At 36.1% G+C, this 16927-nt stretch overlaps 1 protein-coding gene across 18 annotated transcripts in view; it reads right to left on the bottom strand.

Annotated features, from left to right (window-relative positions):
• Positions 1-16927, bottom strand: part of BIRC6 (baculoviral IAP repeat containing 6) — a 190146-nt gene that overhangs the window by 83854 nt on the left and 89365 nt on the right. For 17 of the 18 annotated variants that reach the window (XR_012673106.1, XR_012673107.1, XM_075146664.1 and 14 more), the window contains 10 exons: positions 15817-15944; positions 13369-13931; positions 10147-10322; positions 9493-9589; positions 9113-9307; positions 7014-7214; positions 6099-6378; positions 3630-3886; positions 2341-2449; positions 1598-1819 (listed from right to left, as the gene is read on the bottom strand). Coding sequence is in view for 16 of the 18 variants with exons in the window: in XM_075146664.1 (XP_075002765.1) it covers positions 1598-1819; positions 2341-2449; positions 3630-3886; positions 6099-6378; positions 7014-7214; positions 9113-9307; positions 9493-9589; positions 10147-10322; positions 13369-13931; positions 15817-15944 (2228 nt within the window). In the remaining 2 variants the exon portion in view is untranslated. The remainder of the gene's footprint in view (positions 1-1597; positions 1820-2340; positions 2450-3629; positions 3887-6098; positions 6379-7013; positions 7215-9112; positions 9308-9492; positions 9590-10146; positions 10323-13368; positions 13932-15816; positions 15945-16927) is intronic. The other variant, XM_075146668.1, reaches the window with a different exon arrangement.

Genomic DNA, 16927 nt, shown 5'->3' with positions numbered 1-16927 from the left:
GCTAGAATCAGCGAGAATATTTCAAAAGTTAAAATACCAAAGAGGATGAAGAATACACATGAGAAGTTATTTTTATTAGAAGAATTATTTACCCTTATAAGTCTGACAACAACCCTTCTATATTTATTAAAAACGTATTTTATAATTTGCTCCAGATGCTGGCTGATATGAATTATAGTTTTATTTGGCAGGACGTAGAGGAACAGGGCTATATTGCAACATGCATACTCAAACTAGGTACAATACTTTTATTAGTATTCCTTCACTTCATCCTGTGATGAAAACAACATACTCTCCTCCAAAAAACAGGGATTCAGTTGTGAAACCACTTTTATATTAGTATAAATGTAAATGGGCTATCCATTTTAGGAAATCTATTTTTATTAGAGTTCTTCCTTTTCAAATGTTAAAATTGTTAAAATCCATCCTGAAAATGTATTTCTGTTAAAATGTATTCTTGAAAGGACTAATTGATCTGCAATTTAAAATCCTTAAATTGATTCCCCAAATGAACAAGCTCATTTTAATTAACAATTATTTATATGACAGTATCACTGAAGTATCTTTGGAGAAGGTCTAGCTTGTAGTCATATATCTAAAGACCATCATGTTGCACATATAGAAGAGCTCTCCATGCTTGTACCAATAACTGTAACTTGTACATTTCCCAGTGTTTGAATGTTTGACTGTGCATAAAGAAGAGAGTATGGTAGCAGAAAAATATGAACTTTTCCTAAGGGCAACAAAAAAATGATGTGCTATTGAAGTTCCTTTCATTAATTAGAATTTTATTCAGTGGTACAAATGAAAGATGCTTTACTAGACACAGGAATTTAATAGCTATATTTCTATAATACACATGAAACAAAGCTATGTGGCTTCTCTTTTTTGTTTTGTTTAAACAGAAGAGATGGTTAAACAACACAAATTAGGCATGTTAGCTCATATATTTTTAATCTGGAGTCACTAAAAGTATACATTTGGTGTTTAGGGTGAACTTTTCTTTAGAATCAAGCAACATCCAGAGAATTCATAGTTCAAGATACACTTAAGATTTTATGCTTTGTTTCTTTCAAATCAGACTATGGCCGGAACAAAAGTGGCGTCTCCAAAACACAATTCCCCCGACCTCTACCTCTTAGCTGTCAGTTATAGATATTGGATACCATGAGTAATAAAATTATGCTTATATAACAGGATACTAATGAAGATCATGATTTATAGGTACTGTGAAAATTACTGTAAACCCTCAATTTCAACAAGAACAGCCCAGAGTTATCCATTAAAAAACCCATCAACAAAAACATGCAACAGTTTACCTTTCACATATGTGCAAGTATATACATAGATTTGCTGTTTTGTTTTGGATTTTTGTTTTTAAATACAATTATACTTGGAATATGTGAAGTACACTTTTGTGTTTAGAACTACAAATCTACCTGTTTAGATATCTTTAAGTATTCACTCTATCAATTGGCTTCAGGGATGGCAATTTTCACTACTATTTCACAATGAGTGCACTTCAAGTCATATCATTTCAGTGAACAAAATAATTCAGTTACAAAAAGTATGTGGTGCAAAACTTTGCTTTACTTACTCAAAGAGCTCTCTGTCCAGCAACGCTGGTAAATCATAGTCAACAAGCAATTCATAACTATGCCACAAAATTGCTGCTACGCAATGCAAATGGGAAGGAGATGGCATCAAAAGACCATACTCTCTTGTCGAGCTATTTGGACAAATGTAGCTGACCCGGCCACTTTTTTTCATAGCTGCAACTCTTGCAGAATCGCTGACCCATTTCAGCAATGCTTGAATTCTGGAAGGCAAGATGATGTAGTACATTATAAAGGGTCAAAGAAACACTCAAACACAAATTAGCCTGCTGTCTTTTAGTAATCTGAATTACACATTTATCTCTTCCTTTGAAGCAAAGTTCAAGAGTGAGCTCAAACTCTTGTTTTCTCAAGACTGAAATCACTAACAGAGGAAAAATTAATTAAAAACACTTATCATCTCGGAAAGCCAAATGTAAGCTTTCTTTCTACACAGAAAGAAAATGTAGCAGGTATCTGAGTTCTGAGTATTTGAGAGAAAAGTCAGTTGAACACTAGAAGTTTTATCACATTCATAAAAGCAATAAAAAGAGGGATAGCATTCTCTGCAAAGGATGCAAGGAGCAAGGAGGGGAAGCTGGAAAGCTTCTTTAGATTTCTGCACTTTCAGGCTATCTCATAACAATCGGATTTTTAAAAGGCTGGTTTTGTGCACTAACATCAAGCCACTATTTAGCAGATTATTTTTGTATACACATCCACATGAGAATCCAAATAACGTTACCTATCTTTTGTTCCAGGGTCTTGAGTTGTTCCAAGTTGATAAAGAATGTCTATTGTGGAGTCAGAAGAGAGACCATTTAATCTTCCAAACAGTAAAGGGCTATTCAGATCTTGCCGCATTAAAAAAAAAAGGGGGAGGGGAAATAATAGAAGTACTTACATATGTATTTTTTAGAAGTACTAATGAAATTATTACAGAATTGCAATATTAACATTGAATTGAGTTTTGCCATTAACATAAGGATGCAATTCTTCTACACACAACTATCTCAAAACTATGCATTTTGTATGTTCAATGCAATGTTCAGTCTTACTATAAAAGGAAAATTCATTGCAACATTCATCAGATACAGAACTTAAAGGTTTAACTAGCAGGATTTTCTTCAACATATTCCGAAAAGACATGACTAATTCCAATAGAGCTGTCAAACCTCATGCTTCACAGAAGCAAACATTTATTTCAAAATGGAAGCTTATTTAATTCCTATTTCTATCAATGGGACTAAGGCCAAGAATTTCCTCAGATTATTTCCTGTTCATCTTCTCCTGTGTTCATCTCCTGCCCTGTAGAAAACTACTGTCTTATCTAACAGCATTCCAGCAAAAGACAGTAGGCTACACTGAAACATTAACTCATGGGAAAATAAGTCATGGAAGCCATTTTGAAAAGAGTGTTTTCTGTTAGCATCAGCAACTTCAAAACAGTAAATATATGAATTCAGTTTTCTTTCATTTAAAAGCCACAAAAGAAGCAAAGCAAAGTAGTATGGAATCATAAATACAAAAACCCCAGTGTATTGACAGAAGAGCTACTGCAAAATTCCACTGTGGGACATAGATTAGTTGTTCAAGTGTCTTATGTACGTCCACCTGCAAATATTTTCAATGCTTGGTGCTATTCAGAATTTATACTGTCCTACAGACTATTATAGCCCAAATATTGCTGCATTTGTTTTCCTTAACACTATTCTTTATTTTGAAACATCTAGACATAGTATCTATAGTAAGGTATGCTTACAATATATTGCATGTCCCACTCTCGTGTCTTCAAAACATTCACCTAGCTATCTATTCCACACAAAAATCAAAACAACCCTGGTTGCACTGCTTTACTGTTGTAGAACTACTCACATGGGAAGATTGTGATACTTAGAAGGATAACAAAGCACAATGGCAAGTTCTGGCAACCCAAATTCAGAATCAGAAAGTAACATGCAAATATACTACATTTGTACATTTATACAAGCAATGTTTTTAAGCAACAACTGAAAAGAAAAACATTGCACTCACCTGCAGGATCGCTCCCTGATGCTGAGCAGTTTCTTAGAAGAATGTCAATCAATTTTAGGCCTATTCTGGTGGACTGAAGCCCAATTTTTACAAGCACAGCCTCAATGTTTGGAGAATGCATGCCACAGTAAGGTGACATTAGTAAAGCAGCACATGTCTGCAACAGATTAGCAGTGGGTGCTGCAGCACTAGCCATCATTCCTTCTAAATCACTTATGTGAGTGAGGCAGTGGTGCAATAATCTTAACCATCCAATACTGAAAAGGAAAACATGAAAATGAGCTAATGTATAATTTTCTTATGATTTTATTTTTCATCTATAACATAACTACCTATATTAGACTCTAGGACAAGTACTGCAGAAAACTGCTGTGACATGATCAGACATCATCTGAGAAAAGCAAATTAAAATGACTGAACTTAAGACCACAAGGGAATGCTGTTGTAATCACTGGTTTAACGTTGTAAGAAAGGCGGGGTTTGTGGGTAGGAGGAGTTAAGAGCCTGTAAGTTTTATTACTAAAGTTTCTCAAGATATCTCGATTCACATACATATTTCTTCCAATAGGGCCAACCTATTGGGGGGAAGGTAGAGGGGAAGGTGTTTACGTAGGGGGAAGGCAGGCGGGAGGGTGTGTTGTTGTTTGGGTTTTTTTTACATTAAAAGAAGCTGGCCAAAACATAAATGTGAAACATGAAACAGCATACTGTCTTACTGAGGCACCATTGGATTTATTCATATTTATGGTCAAGATTCTGCAATAGTGGTTGGCATTAAAATTATACACCTGCACAGCTTCCCTGACTTTACAAACTTTTAAGGTCATACAAATCTACCATAAATTACAATGAACCTTAGTGAACCTGACTTAAAAAGCAAACAGAAAAAGTGCAGAAATTAAAAATGTGTTAGCCACTGCATTTCCCCCATGTGTCTCTTATTCTTTAACAATATCATTCAGTATTCCTTTGAATAATAAATCTTGAAAAGTAAACCTATAGTAATTGAATCAATTTGGAAATACATTAACTAGACTTCATTTATAAAAAATATACTACAATGATGTTTAAACAAGCATTATGAACAAGAAGGCAATCTTAGTTGCATGTGAAATAAATGGCATCATGTCACTGACAAGTTCTAAACTAACAGGTTAACTTATTTTCACAGCTAACCTTATCTCTCACAGTTCAAAAAAAAGGCAAACTTGCATACAGACCTTAAATGAAGTTTACACTTTTATTTTAGGAATGATTTACTCCTAAATATTTATCATTTTAGAAAAGAGCAAGTTTCCTGTTATGTCTAAAACAAAATTATATCCAAATGTATTGAATAGATCTATCATATTACTATGATTACTTTATTGAGATAATTACAAAACTAAGCTGAAAGCCACAATAAAACATTTCAAGACATGAAGAATGTACACTCACCTTCTTTCTTTAGATTCTGACTATTTTTGTGTGACTTTAAGATAACCTTTTCTGAAGTACAAATAAAGCAATAGTATAATTTGGCTAGGAAAATTTGCTTCACTGCTATTGAAGATCAAAGACCAATTTCAGTTATACAGCTTTTATCTAATATACACTGGACAGTATTTGTGTTCTGTAAATTTCTCAAATCTCTCAAAATTTTTCCCAGCAAAAGAAGAAAGGTTTTTAAAACTTTCCCATGCTTTTTTTTCAAATTTATAAAGATTAAGGTTCAAAGATGAAATATTTCAAAGTAACGAATTTTTACAATTTAGTAAGCTAAATTTCAGAACCAGGAAACCTCAAAAATTCACCCATTAAATTAAATTCAAAGTTGGAAATCTTTAACACTTACTTTTTTTAAGATCCTTAAGGGTTTATTTATTTTTATTTTTAAAATGAGCACGAAACTCAAGATGCCACCTAACCAAATGAAAGCTTTTGAAAAGAAATCTTGCTGATGTGCCAGAATCACAACAACATTCGGTTCCTATTTCGCAAATGTTTGCAAACAGCAATATTAGATACGACTTCCACAAAACATCCTATTGTTCTATTTCTATTCCTGCTCCAATACTTATGTAACTCCCTTGACTTCAGCAGGGATAAGAAATATGTCCCTACTTCAGTTTTTTTGACAGCCTACCCATTAAAAACACAGAATGCAACTCTGAATGCTTTCCTATCCTTTGTATTCGTTCACCATTGCAGAAATGAAACACATCCTTTTACATATGCAGATTAAGCATGCTACCAAAAAAAGTGAGAAGTACTGCTTATATTTGCCTTCTGTTAAAAAAAAAAAAAAGGCAAGTTTTCTAAGATATTTGAAACAGATTTTGCAAATGTTAAAATTCAACTACAAAAAAAGGTACTCATGAATACACTTTGCTACAGAAAGATCTGACTCAGAGCAGAAAGCATCATTAAAAAAGACAAAAGCATGAACTGGCACAAACATGCCTTTGGCCATTGATACTAGAAGCTTACCTTGTTTTAGAGACCTGATCCTCAGAGGGAAGGAACGGATTATTGACAGTTGCAGACGAGGTGTTTCCGAAGGCCGTGAGGCCTAACAGTTTGATCTGAGAGAGGCCTAGTGTACTGGCATCCCGAGGACGATGGAGACGGAGGCAGACAGCTGAGGCAACTTCAGCTTTTACCAGCTGGATTTTTATATACGTGAGACCACTTGTGATAACAGGAGTTGACAAAGGTAACATATTGACACCATCTGCGCTTATTTCAACAGATACTGATGAAGGGCAAGCTACAGAGTAAGATAAGAAGGTTTAATACTATTTAAAAATCTGTACTGGTTTGAATTTTAAGTGTTAAACATGTATCCCTGTTAAAGATAAAGAACAAGATGATTGAAATGATCTTAGGCAAACACTACTACAGAACTGCAGCTGGAGTATTTGACCTGTGCGATGGTATATGTTAAAATGCATAAGCATTTTGATACATGGTGTATACAGTTTATTTCAAAGACTTAAGATGAAGAAAAGTCCTCTCAGTGTAAATGCCACATGTTCCCTAGCAGGGCTATGACAATAAGAGCTGAAAATCTCATGCTTTATTCCAACCACTACACAAAACTATTTTGCCTGAAGACCCCTGACCAATATCACATTCTCACTAGGGAAAGTTTTGAGAAGTTTGATAAGTTTTTTGGCACATTTAAAGCTAACGCCACAAAACATGTATGAGCTAGAAGAAATCAAGCAGAGGCAGGGACTTCCATTCTCAAGGAAAGCAGAATTAGCAAGCTTTTCAACTTATTTTACAGGTATTCTTCAAACAACCTGCAGCTTTAGTTCCTCTGATTATACTCTTTGTATAATTTCTAAATCCTACCCTTCAAATTTTCAAACCGGCATCCACGTCAGTGAATCTACTTACTCGCCAGAGAGGCCAGGTGAGGCTGGATGTGGATCTCCTTGAGCAGCACGGCCGCGGGAAGGTGAATCGTGAGGTCGCACCAAGCTTCCTCGGGTAAAAATATGTATGACCACGCGGCAGACCGAGCTCGTCTGTGGGGAGGAGTAGCCTGTAACAGCACTTCAGCAGGCTGGGCAGTGGGACTGCTTGAGGTGATGGAACCTTCAAAACCAGCACCATTAACATCAATTATTAATGTTTGTTAATAAAACCCAGATTAATTTATAACTTGAAGTGGAAAACACCCCCCCCCCCATCTCACCTGTTTTGGTTTATTGATAACATCCCAGTGTAATAATAACAATTGCTGAGATATTTTTCTTTTACTCTTAGACTGTTTTACAATGGACAGTTTACATATCCACATGCATATGCACATGCTTGAAAATTTGCTAGGGGATACTTGCTACCAAAAGCCTTAACTTTCTATCAAGAGTTCATTACAAAAAACAAACCAACCAACAAACAAACAAACCAAAACCAAACAAACCAAACTGCAGGTTGAACAGTATCCTTACAACTTGAACTCAGTTAATTCATAGTTAACATAATGAAGGCTTTGAAGGTTTAAATATTACAATGATAACATAAACAACTTTATAACAAAAATCTGCAAACCTTTTTCTTTTGTTTCACATGAAAACCTTTTTTAAAAAAAGACACCAGAAGCAAAAAAACCTGGCCACAGCAGATGCTTATTTTTCTAATCTTAGCGTGAGTTAAGAATGACGTAGAAAGATCTAGTCTACGTCGTCTTTAGCAAGTAGTATATTCAAACTACAGGTACTTGGGGTGTTTTACTTTAAAGTAGCTCTAGCCTCACCCTATGACTGAATGCCTAGTAGCAGCTGGAGTTGAATTCCTGGACTTATTTTGATAGACTTTAATCCCAAATGAATCGAGTTCGTCTCTCAGAGAACACTACATGATGAGAATCAGAGTGTAGTAAGCGAGGACAACCAAAAGGTTAACTTCAAAAGCACACTCCTGACTGACAGTAAAATGTTAAGATAAATGCACTCATAGCAGAACATCAAGAACTGCAGCACTTTGCAAGTTGGGAGATAGGGCATGTAAGAACCCACCACCATATATGCTTAGGATTTTACTACTTAAAAGTAATCAAGTTCCAACATTTGCAGGATTCTTAAATTTAGCTTTTAGGAATTAGTGAAGAGCAAGGTAGAAGATTTCTAACAGACCCCTATTCTGCCAAACAAACCTCCCTTTATTTTTTTAAATTTCATTATTCTTGACACTCTTAAATTTGAATGACAGGACTGAATAGATTTCTCTCTTGTCCGACAATTTTTCGAGAAATTTTAAAAGTAATCCTTTCTTTCTCCCCTCTTGACAGTGAGACACACTGTATGAATACATTCATGGGCTACTCTAGGCTAGTGGACAGCAACAGAAAACATTAAGGCACTAGTAGTGAAAAGGAGCTTTATTAGATGTAGATGTACTCTAATATCTTACAACACATGCATTTTAGTTAAGTGGCAGCCATTGTATTGACACAAAAACAGCACTGCAATTCTAACAAACATTCATGCAGGCAACATCGGAGCAATTAGGTGCAGGTGTGAGAGCAGCATCAGCAATATAAGCCCTATGCTCCAGCTTCTGCTGCTCTGTTTGATGTAGCTCGGGCTCATTCTGTGTCATCCAACTTTGCTATGCTTCTGTAACAGCTCCATCAAATCTGATGTGCCTTAAGTGAAGTCAGTGAAGTCTTGGTGCGTCTACGGCAGATGGTGGGATGGAACTGACTATCCCCTGACCTAGGGGAGGAGGAAGGGGCCCACCTTGATACGTGACTACATCAGATACAGATCACTCCCTTTCCTTCTTTCCCCTATCCACACAAGGTCTTATTACCTGTGGAGGAGGGGCTAACCTCTTCCCCCAACATCTTCTTGAAACACCAGCAACCCCTCTCTTTAGAAGATTTAATAGTACTGCAACATTTGACACTATCACAATATTTTTTGTTAAGAACTTGATAAAGATTCAAATGACCAGTGGATATTAATGTAAGAGAACGAAGTATTACTTACCCAAAGGCGCAAAATTGTGAATTCCTTCTGCATTATCAGGCTCAGAAGCTAGCACTCTAGCTTTCAAACTGCTGTCTGTTGCTTTGGTGGGACCAGAATCAAGAAATTTCATAATAGTCGAAACCATACTTCTTGCTGTGTTAACAATAGCTCTTGTGCTCGTTACCATGTTGTTACAAATAAGCTGAACACCACCTGTGTATAATGTGGGCGGGGGGGAAACCAACACTGTTCAGAAGCATGCAACAGATTCTAAGCAAGCAAAGGCCTACTTAGTAAATTTGCTCCTCCAGACACATATCTGTATTCCTTCTTTAACTGCCAAAAAAAATCTACAATAAACCTTTTACTTGATGCAGCTAAAGAAAAGACATTCTTACCCATATCATGGAAAGCCTTCAGAGCCTCACTTGTATCCAACACTCGTAAAATGAACCACAGCAGTGGCTCAGATAACTGACAAGTGGCGAGAGAACCCTAGAAGAAAAAGTTAAGAAATACACAGTTTCATGCAAAATTAATATGACAGAAATACACACTAGTCACCCCTTTTAGTAGGCAAAAAACCCAGAGAGGAAATGCCACCACAGTTGACCTCTCTATCACAAAATGGCAACATCATGCTCCATATGGTTCACTCCTATGTAGAAGTCTTTGTTGTAAGGAAAAGATCAAACTACCAAGGGTAAGCAGCTGAAGGGAAATAAGAATATTGAGCATTTTAAATACCCACTAATATGAACACAATAAATGTGTTTCCCACCAGAACATAATAAAACATTCAATCCATCTTCAAGCCTTTAGCCAGGAATATTTACAGGAATGTCAAAATGTCCTTACAGAAACTCACTCACTCCCCCTACCATGGGCAACGGAGGGAGGCTTCCTAACTTCAGCAGCAAAGTGAAGTGAGGTTGGAAAAATGTTAATATTTCCTTTACACAGCACTAATTCAGTTTTCTGAGCTTATTATAGATTACAGTATCAACTAACCTATAATTCCCTTGAAGCACAGCAGACCTAAGGGAACTTACCTGTCTTCCCATGTACCCACAGGCCATGTAGGTAAGAATTGGCTGAAGCATCACTTGCACTGTTGTTGCTTTTTTACTAAGCGTTGTCAGGATAGTGAACAACCCATCTCCAACTGATATTGCATCTAAGCCACCATGAAAGTTTTCATGTTTAGTGAGATGTAAGCCACTTGCACCTTAGTGAAAACAGAAACAGTTCAAAGGTCAGAAGCTGAGACCTAACAAACCACTATAGAACATAAGAGAACTCAAGGATATTTCAATTTCTTTTCAGTTAAATGTTCACGTGGATTTTACAAACTACAAATGGGCCAGTTTTCAGGATCATATAAATTACTATTTTTCAGGATCATATAAATTACTATTAGTCTTCCCAGATACATGCTACCCTTCTTTACAGTATAAATAGGAAGACTTGACCCAGGAAGTCAGGGAATTTAAATCCAGTTTTAGATAAGACCATACAAATTACTGTAATTAGTAAAGGAAACAGAATAAGAACTACAAGGATTGGAATCACTCCTAGCCAGAAGCAACTAACAAGTATTTAAGATTTTTTTCAGATAGTAATAGAAGTGCACTTGTGCAGCCAAAAAAAACCAAAACCATTTAACATATATATTTGTATTCGAAATACCTCTCCTGGAACTCTCCTTCTCAGTGTTACAGCTCAGGATTTATTCATGAGGATTTACTGAATATCAATATTCAGCAATACTGATTACACATTACTGAAATTGAGGATGGAAAGCGAAAGAATACTCTTCCCAAGGAAGAAATTTCCTCTGTAAATACAACTGTCTTTCAAAGCATATAACATCAGTCTGGAAGAGCTTTTAAAAGTGGTTTTAGATTTGAGTGGGGGGAATGGATGGAATAATCCCGTTCCATTTAGAGAAACTGGAGTTATACTAACAAATAATAATAAAAAGTAACATGTTCAAGTGATCTTTGGAACATGCCTTAGAGAAACATTCCGGCAAGAGAATTGACAGCTGTAGTACTTTAATCACATTCAAACTATCAAGAAAGAAAATATTGATAAGCACCAGATGCATGGAGGCAGACAGAGAAAGAAAAGTCCTAAGACTCAGTCTCTGCACAGTTTAGAGAAGTTAAATGGAATGAATGATGGAGCTGAAGTCAACTAAGGTGGGTTTGCTGTGAAGACTTTGAGGCAAGGAGAAGGTAGGAGGGGAATACTGTTACTTGTATGATTTTCATAGTCTGTCAATGACAAAGCATAAAAACCTAATGAAATAAATAGACAAAATGGTCATAAAAGAAAATCCAACAAATGTTTTAACTTCATGTGACAAGTGAATTACTCAAGGCCATCCTGATTCCTGACCAGCTGGCTCACCAGGTGCAGTAAATTAACATTATTAGCATAAATTTTGACACCAGAGCCACTACTTATCAGTACACATCTGCAGATATCTTCTTATTTATCTTTCCTGGGTAGCTAGCATGCTGCACTAGCTATTACATGTTTACTACTATATGCTGATAACTGATGTTTGGATCACATATAACTTTGGCTGCCGTCTTAGAGAAATGTTCTGTTCATAGAAATTGTCTGGAGAGAGCTTAATACAGTTCTTCATGAAGGAACTAAAACCACAAATAGCTGTGTTATGTATTCCCAAAATACACATACAAATTAGTTTCAATAATCTATATTAAAAGACCTTGGGAGGAACAACCCACTGAAGGGATCAGCTGGCCCAGTATCCTGAAGTCAATGGAAAACATTTTGAAACAACACCATCTTTCCAAACTGCCTTTTTAAAAATGCAAAACAACTGTTGGACAAAATCGGTGGTTTAGAAAGACATCAAAGTTGAGGAGAAGAATTTTTGAATTTCACCCCAAAGAAACACATATTGAGCACAAACCATCATTCCCAGAACAAACTACTTTCAGTGTTCATAGTGTATTTGCAATATGACACCAACTACCCGGAGTAAAGTAGGAGACATTCTGGAATTAATTTCGGGAAGGTTCCAACAGCGCAATCCAGGCTTGTCAAATCCTGCCTGCTGTTTAATTTGACTACTGGAGGTTACTACCTTTTCCTCAATTGCTTTTATGCCAAAATGAACCACTGGTCTAACATTCACGTGCTCTCATCCAAAAAGTATACTGTTTTCTGATAATAGCATTGGTTAAGAGTTTCACATCTGCTTAAAAGAAACTAGCACAGAAAAGGCCAGAGGTACTATCTTTGAAACAAGAGAATCACTATAAAGAGTACAAAATTTTACAACTGAAATGGAGTGCAAGCTCTTTGCCTATCCTCCTGCAAAATGTTTTTCCAGTTTTGCGCATGCAGTAACATTCATGGTATTTCAGTCAGTGGTTCAATTTGTGCAAATAAACTCTATGCTATCATCACAACTCACAAGGAAGTCACAAAGATAATCTCTCTGAGAAAATGCACCTTAGGTACATGTCTGACAAACAGCAACTTTGCTGTTCAAAGCGTCATCAGCTTCCTCACTTGTTTGTAGCAGGAAGATCCCACCCACAAATATATGACTGAAACTCCCAGAACATGATGTTAATGAGATTTCTGGTAAAACAGAGGAATAGAAAAGTTTATGTATTCTGTGCAAGAGCCACAATTGTAATTTGTCGTTTTCAGAAATGATTAAAAAAAAAGGAAAATAATGCAATACATAGAGAACAATTGAGGTAACATGTCTATAGTGCAAACTGAAGACTAATCCCAATCCACGCGTAGAGGCACGCGATGGGCACAGACTGAAATACAGGAAATTCCATTTAAGCATAAGAAAAAGGCTTTTCTACTTTAAGAATGATTGAACATTGTAACAGGTTGCCGAGAACGGTTGTGGAGTTTCCACCCTTGGGGAATGAAAAACCCAACTGGAAAAGGTTCTGAGCAACCTGCTGTCTGAGGCAGACTCTTGAGTTGACCCTGCTTTGTGCAGGGAGGTTGGAGGCCCCTTTCAACATTGACCATTCTGAGATTCAAATGCCAAAACATTCCTGTTTGGTTTTAATTACTGTCTCTCACTTCATGGTAGTTTTTTTTCCCCCACGTACCTGTCCTCCCTTTCACTTCTTATCAGTCTCTTTTTTCTTGTCATTTCTGTGACACATTCTTTCATGTATACACCCGATTTATGAGTTTGCAGAAGTTTTAAGAGTTTTACCACCCCAAAAGATCTTCCGTTTTATTTACAAAATACTTACCAATAATCATTGCCATAGCGCTGCTGTTACACTGGCCAAGTGCAGACAGAATCTGGCTCATAATTTGTTGGTTGGCTAACACCAAGTCTGCCACATATGCACTTGATCCTTGAGTATTAGGGTTGCTTCCATTGCCATCTTTGCCTCCTGAAACCTTTTCTTCATCAGACACACTGTCTGTAGTACTGCTTGCTACTGGAACACGGGCACTATATTCTCGGTTACTGGAAAGCGGCAGTTGAACTAAAATGTTGACCAGCTTTAACAGGTCAAACATAAGTTGATCTCTTGTCATTTCTCCACAAACTGCTTTGGCATCACCTGGACGGATAATATTGGCAAAAAGCCCTCCAAAACACGCTCGAGCACCCACAGAGCTATCTGAGCCGCTGCGAGACATCACTTTGTCCGAACATGTAATGTAATGATGCACAAGGAAGGTTATAGACTCAATTACTGCAGAAATAGTGCTAACTGATACAACTTCAAAATTCTGTTCCAAGGTAAATTCCAAGAGTTTCACTTGTGCATCCAAGGGTCCCTGACCCGTCTGGAAAGCACCCCTGAAAGAAAAAAAAAAAAAAGAAAAAAAAAAAGAAAGATATTTCATTGTTCAATATTAACACTAAACAGGTTTGGTTGTTGGGGATTTTTTGCTTGATTTTTAAGAATCAAAAAGCACACCAGACTTTCAATAAATAAAAATCCAGCCATTTTCAGAAATGCATGTTGAAGCACAATCTGATCTTTCACATAAGTCAAGCATTCATAATTTTTTAATATACTGGTCATTACACGGCCTGTAGAACCTGCTCATGCTGTTACTTTCCTGATAACACTAAGGATTAAAGTTTCCTTTGAAAAAGTCTAGGATCCATCTTTTTTTTTTAATCATTCAGTTAATTTCTTAGGTATAGGCTTGGATTACAGTCCTGTTCAGTTGTGGGTGAAAAGATACATATGTTTGCAGGGAAACTTCATGGGGAGAAGTCATCTAATACTTTAATATCATCAGGATTATTTGTTTTCTAACAGGAAATCATGATGGGTTTTTTCTTCCCATAGGTTTTTTGTTTGTTTGTTGTGTTTTTTCTTTCCCCCCCCCGATGTAGAAAGAAGAATGGTCAGGTTTTAGCTATCTAAAGAATAACTATACATAAGACCATGAGGAGGTACTCAAACTATCACAGGTTGGTGCTTGAAGGATGTCTTTTAGGGATAAGTTTATTTTCCCAATTTCTTTTACACGTATACTGATGGACTACAAAATTAACCTTGTGAATCAGTATATTTAAAATAAAACTGGTGCTAATTCTTGAAGCACGAGTTAGTTACTGATTTTTGATATATTTCTCTGTATCTTTTGACATTGATTAATCTTACTATAACTTTTAAAATTACAGAACAAAACAGTTTACAGAAACAGCCCTGGCATTTAATTAGTTCTCACAGTAAAATACTACTTTTTTTCACAATCCCTCTTATGCTTTGATCAGACATAGTATACTTCAATAGTTACCTGAGGTTTTAGAAATAACCATCCAAACCCTTTTCCGGTGCTTTGCTTCCATTTTATGACATTTCAGTCCCACCTTTGGTTTGTCTCAAAAAAAAAAAATCTAACACATTTCAAAAACTATCCTTTCAGCAGTCTCATTAGTTTATTTCAAATAAATTATGGCATGCAGACACGCATTCCAAGATTCACTGTGAACTAATGATTTTATTGTATTATGATGAATTATTGTATTATTTCTTGTATAAGTGATGGATCATCAATGTAACCTGGTAAACACCACCCATCCAATTTAAATTACTACGGCAAAATCTCTTAGAGAAGGCCAAAACTGTTTTCTGTATGATTAAAGAATAGATAACACCAAAGTGCCACCTACTGGGAAGCCAGAAACTGAGGAAGATTATCCCTAATTATACGAAGCCTTTGTCTGGGGATTAGCAGAACATCAATACCAGAAATAAATGATAATTCCAAATGTACTTCAGACCAAACAATTGCTACATTTCTGGTGTACTGCTGTATACACAACAGTCTTGTGCTCATCGACCTAGCCTTGAAGAAGCAGAGCTGTAAAAGACAAGCCATAAGCTCTAATCTCTCCCCTGGCCAGCGGTACTTCTCTACATTGGTGGGGAGACAAGACATCAACAGGCCCCAGAAAGAGAGTGGGGCAGTCAAACCAACTGTTTACTGCTTTTATTCACCGTCCCTGACACACAGAGAGCTCTGTGGGGATTCCAATCACACTTTTCCACATCCCAGAAGCAGCCCAGATCCTGCTGGTAGCGCTGCAGCAAGAACAAAGATCTCGTCCATTAATAACCTGACAGTATGACAAGGCAGGACATACACACGTCAGTTGTGATTCATACTCACACAGATTTTAAAGACAAAGAGGGTATGAAAGGAAAAAAATAGTTAAGATTTACCTTTCTGTTGAAAGTATATGTATTAATTTCAATAAAAATTCACTGAACATTTGAGGACAAGTTGAAGAAAGGTGCACTTGTAATCGAGTAAGAAATTCTTGCATAGCTTGTGTCGCTGTTGGCCCAACCTAGACGGGAAGGCATTTTAATAAGTATTATATAAAATGGAAATGCCTTCAAGAACATTAAGTTCTATCTAATAAGAACATTTTCTAAGAACAGAAAAGTATCATGTAGCTTAACTTGCTTTCTGAAAAATTTTACAGGGTTTTCACAAGAGAACTATTCCGTATCAATTTATATTATGTGTTTTTCTATTATTAACCATGAGTAAAAAGCAAATAATTCAGTTCTTTGCCTAAGATTTGTTTTGCAGTCTCAGACTTTATCTTTTCAGCAATGCAAACTACGCTTCACACAGAATACATTTCTCTGCTGATCTGAATGCTTTTTCACAAACTACACATTTACATATAAGTGCTTTAAATTAATGGCACTGTGCAATGTTTAAGTTCTGGGAAATACTATGTATTTTCAGGAAAATTTTCTGGAAAATACTGGAAATATACCAGGTGTTTTCTGTCTCCTAAACTAAGTGTTTCTGAGACTCCTGTCAAATATTACATACAATTAAGTTAACTTGGGCTTTTTTTTGTCACTATTCACAGATGTTTCAGAAACAGCAAAAAGCAAAAAAACATTGGTTGAAATTAGGAGAAACAGTAAACACCATAAATTCAGAAAACAGGCAGAAAATAAAAGCATAATTTTTAATTCTGGAATTATTAGATATTTAAACTTAATCTTCATTGGTATTTTTACCCCAACCCAGTAAGATTTCGGGAAACTAACTGAACTCTATTACTTTTTTCATGCATGCAACTAAGAAATCCTAACATAGAACACATTCATTGACATATTGAATGGCATTCTCTCCCTGTGGCAAGTCTCCAGATAGTTGTAAAAACGTACGATCACTAGAGTATATCACCAACATGAACTTCCCTATGGTCGCTCATCAGAACCAACTAAGGCTATAACCAAAAAAAGAAACAAGCCAAAGATATAATACATTATGAATAATACATATTCATGTCAAGTGTATTGAAAT

This window comes from Calonectris borealis, chromosome 3, assembly GCF_964195595.1.
Source record: "Calonectris borealis chromosome 3, bCalBor7.hap1.2, whole genome shotgun sequence".
NCBI lineage: Eukaryota > Metazoa > Chordata > Aves > Procellariiformes > Procellariidae > Calonectris > Calonectris borealis.
Note: the sequence above shows the minus strand (reverse complement) of the source record. Positions and strands in the feature narration are given on the sequence as shown.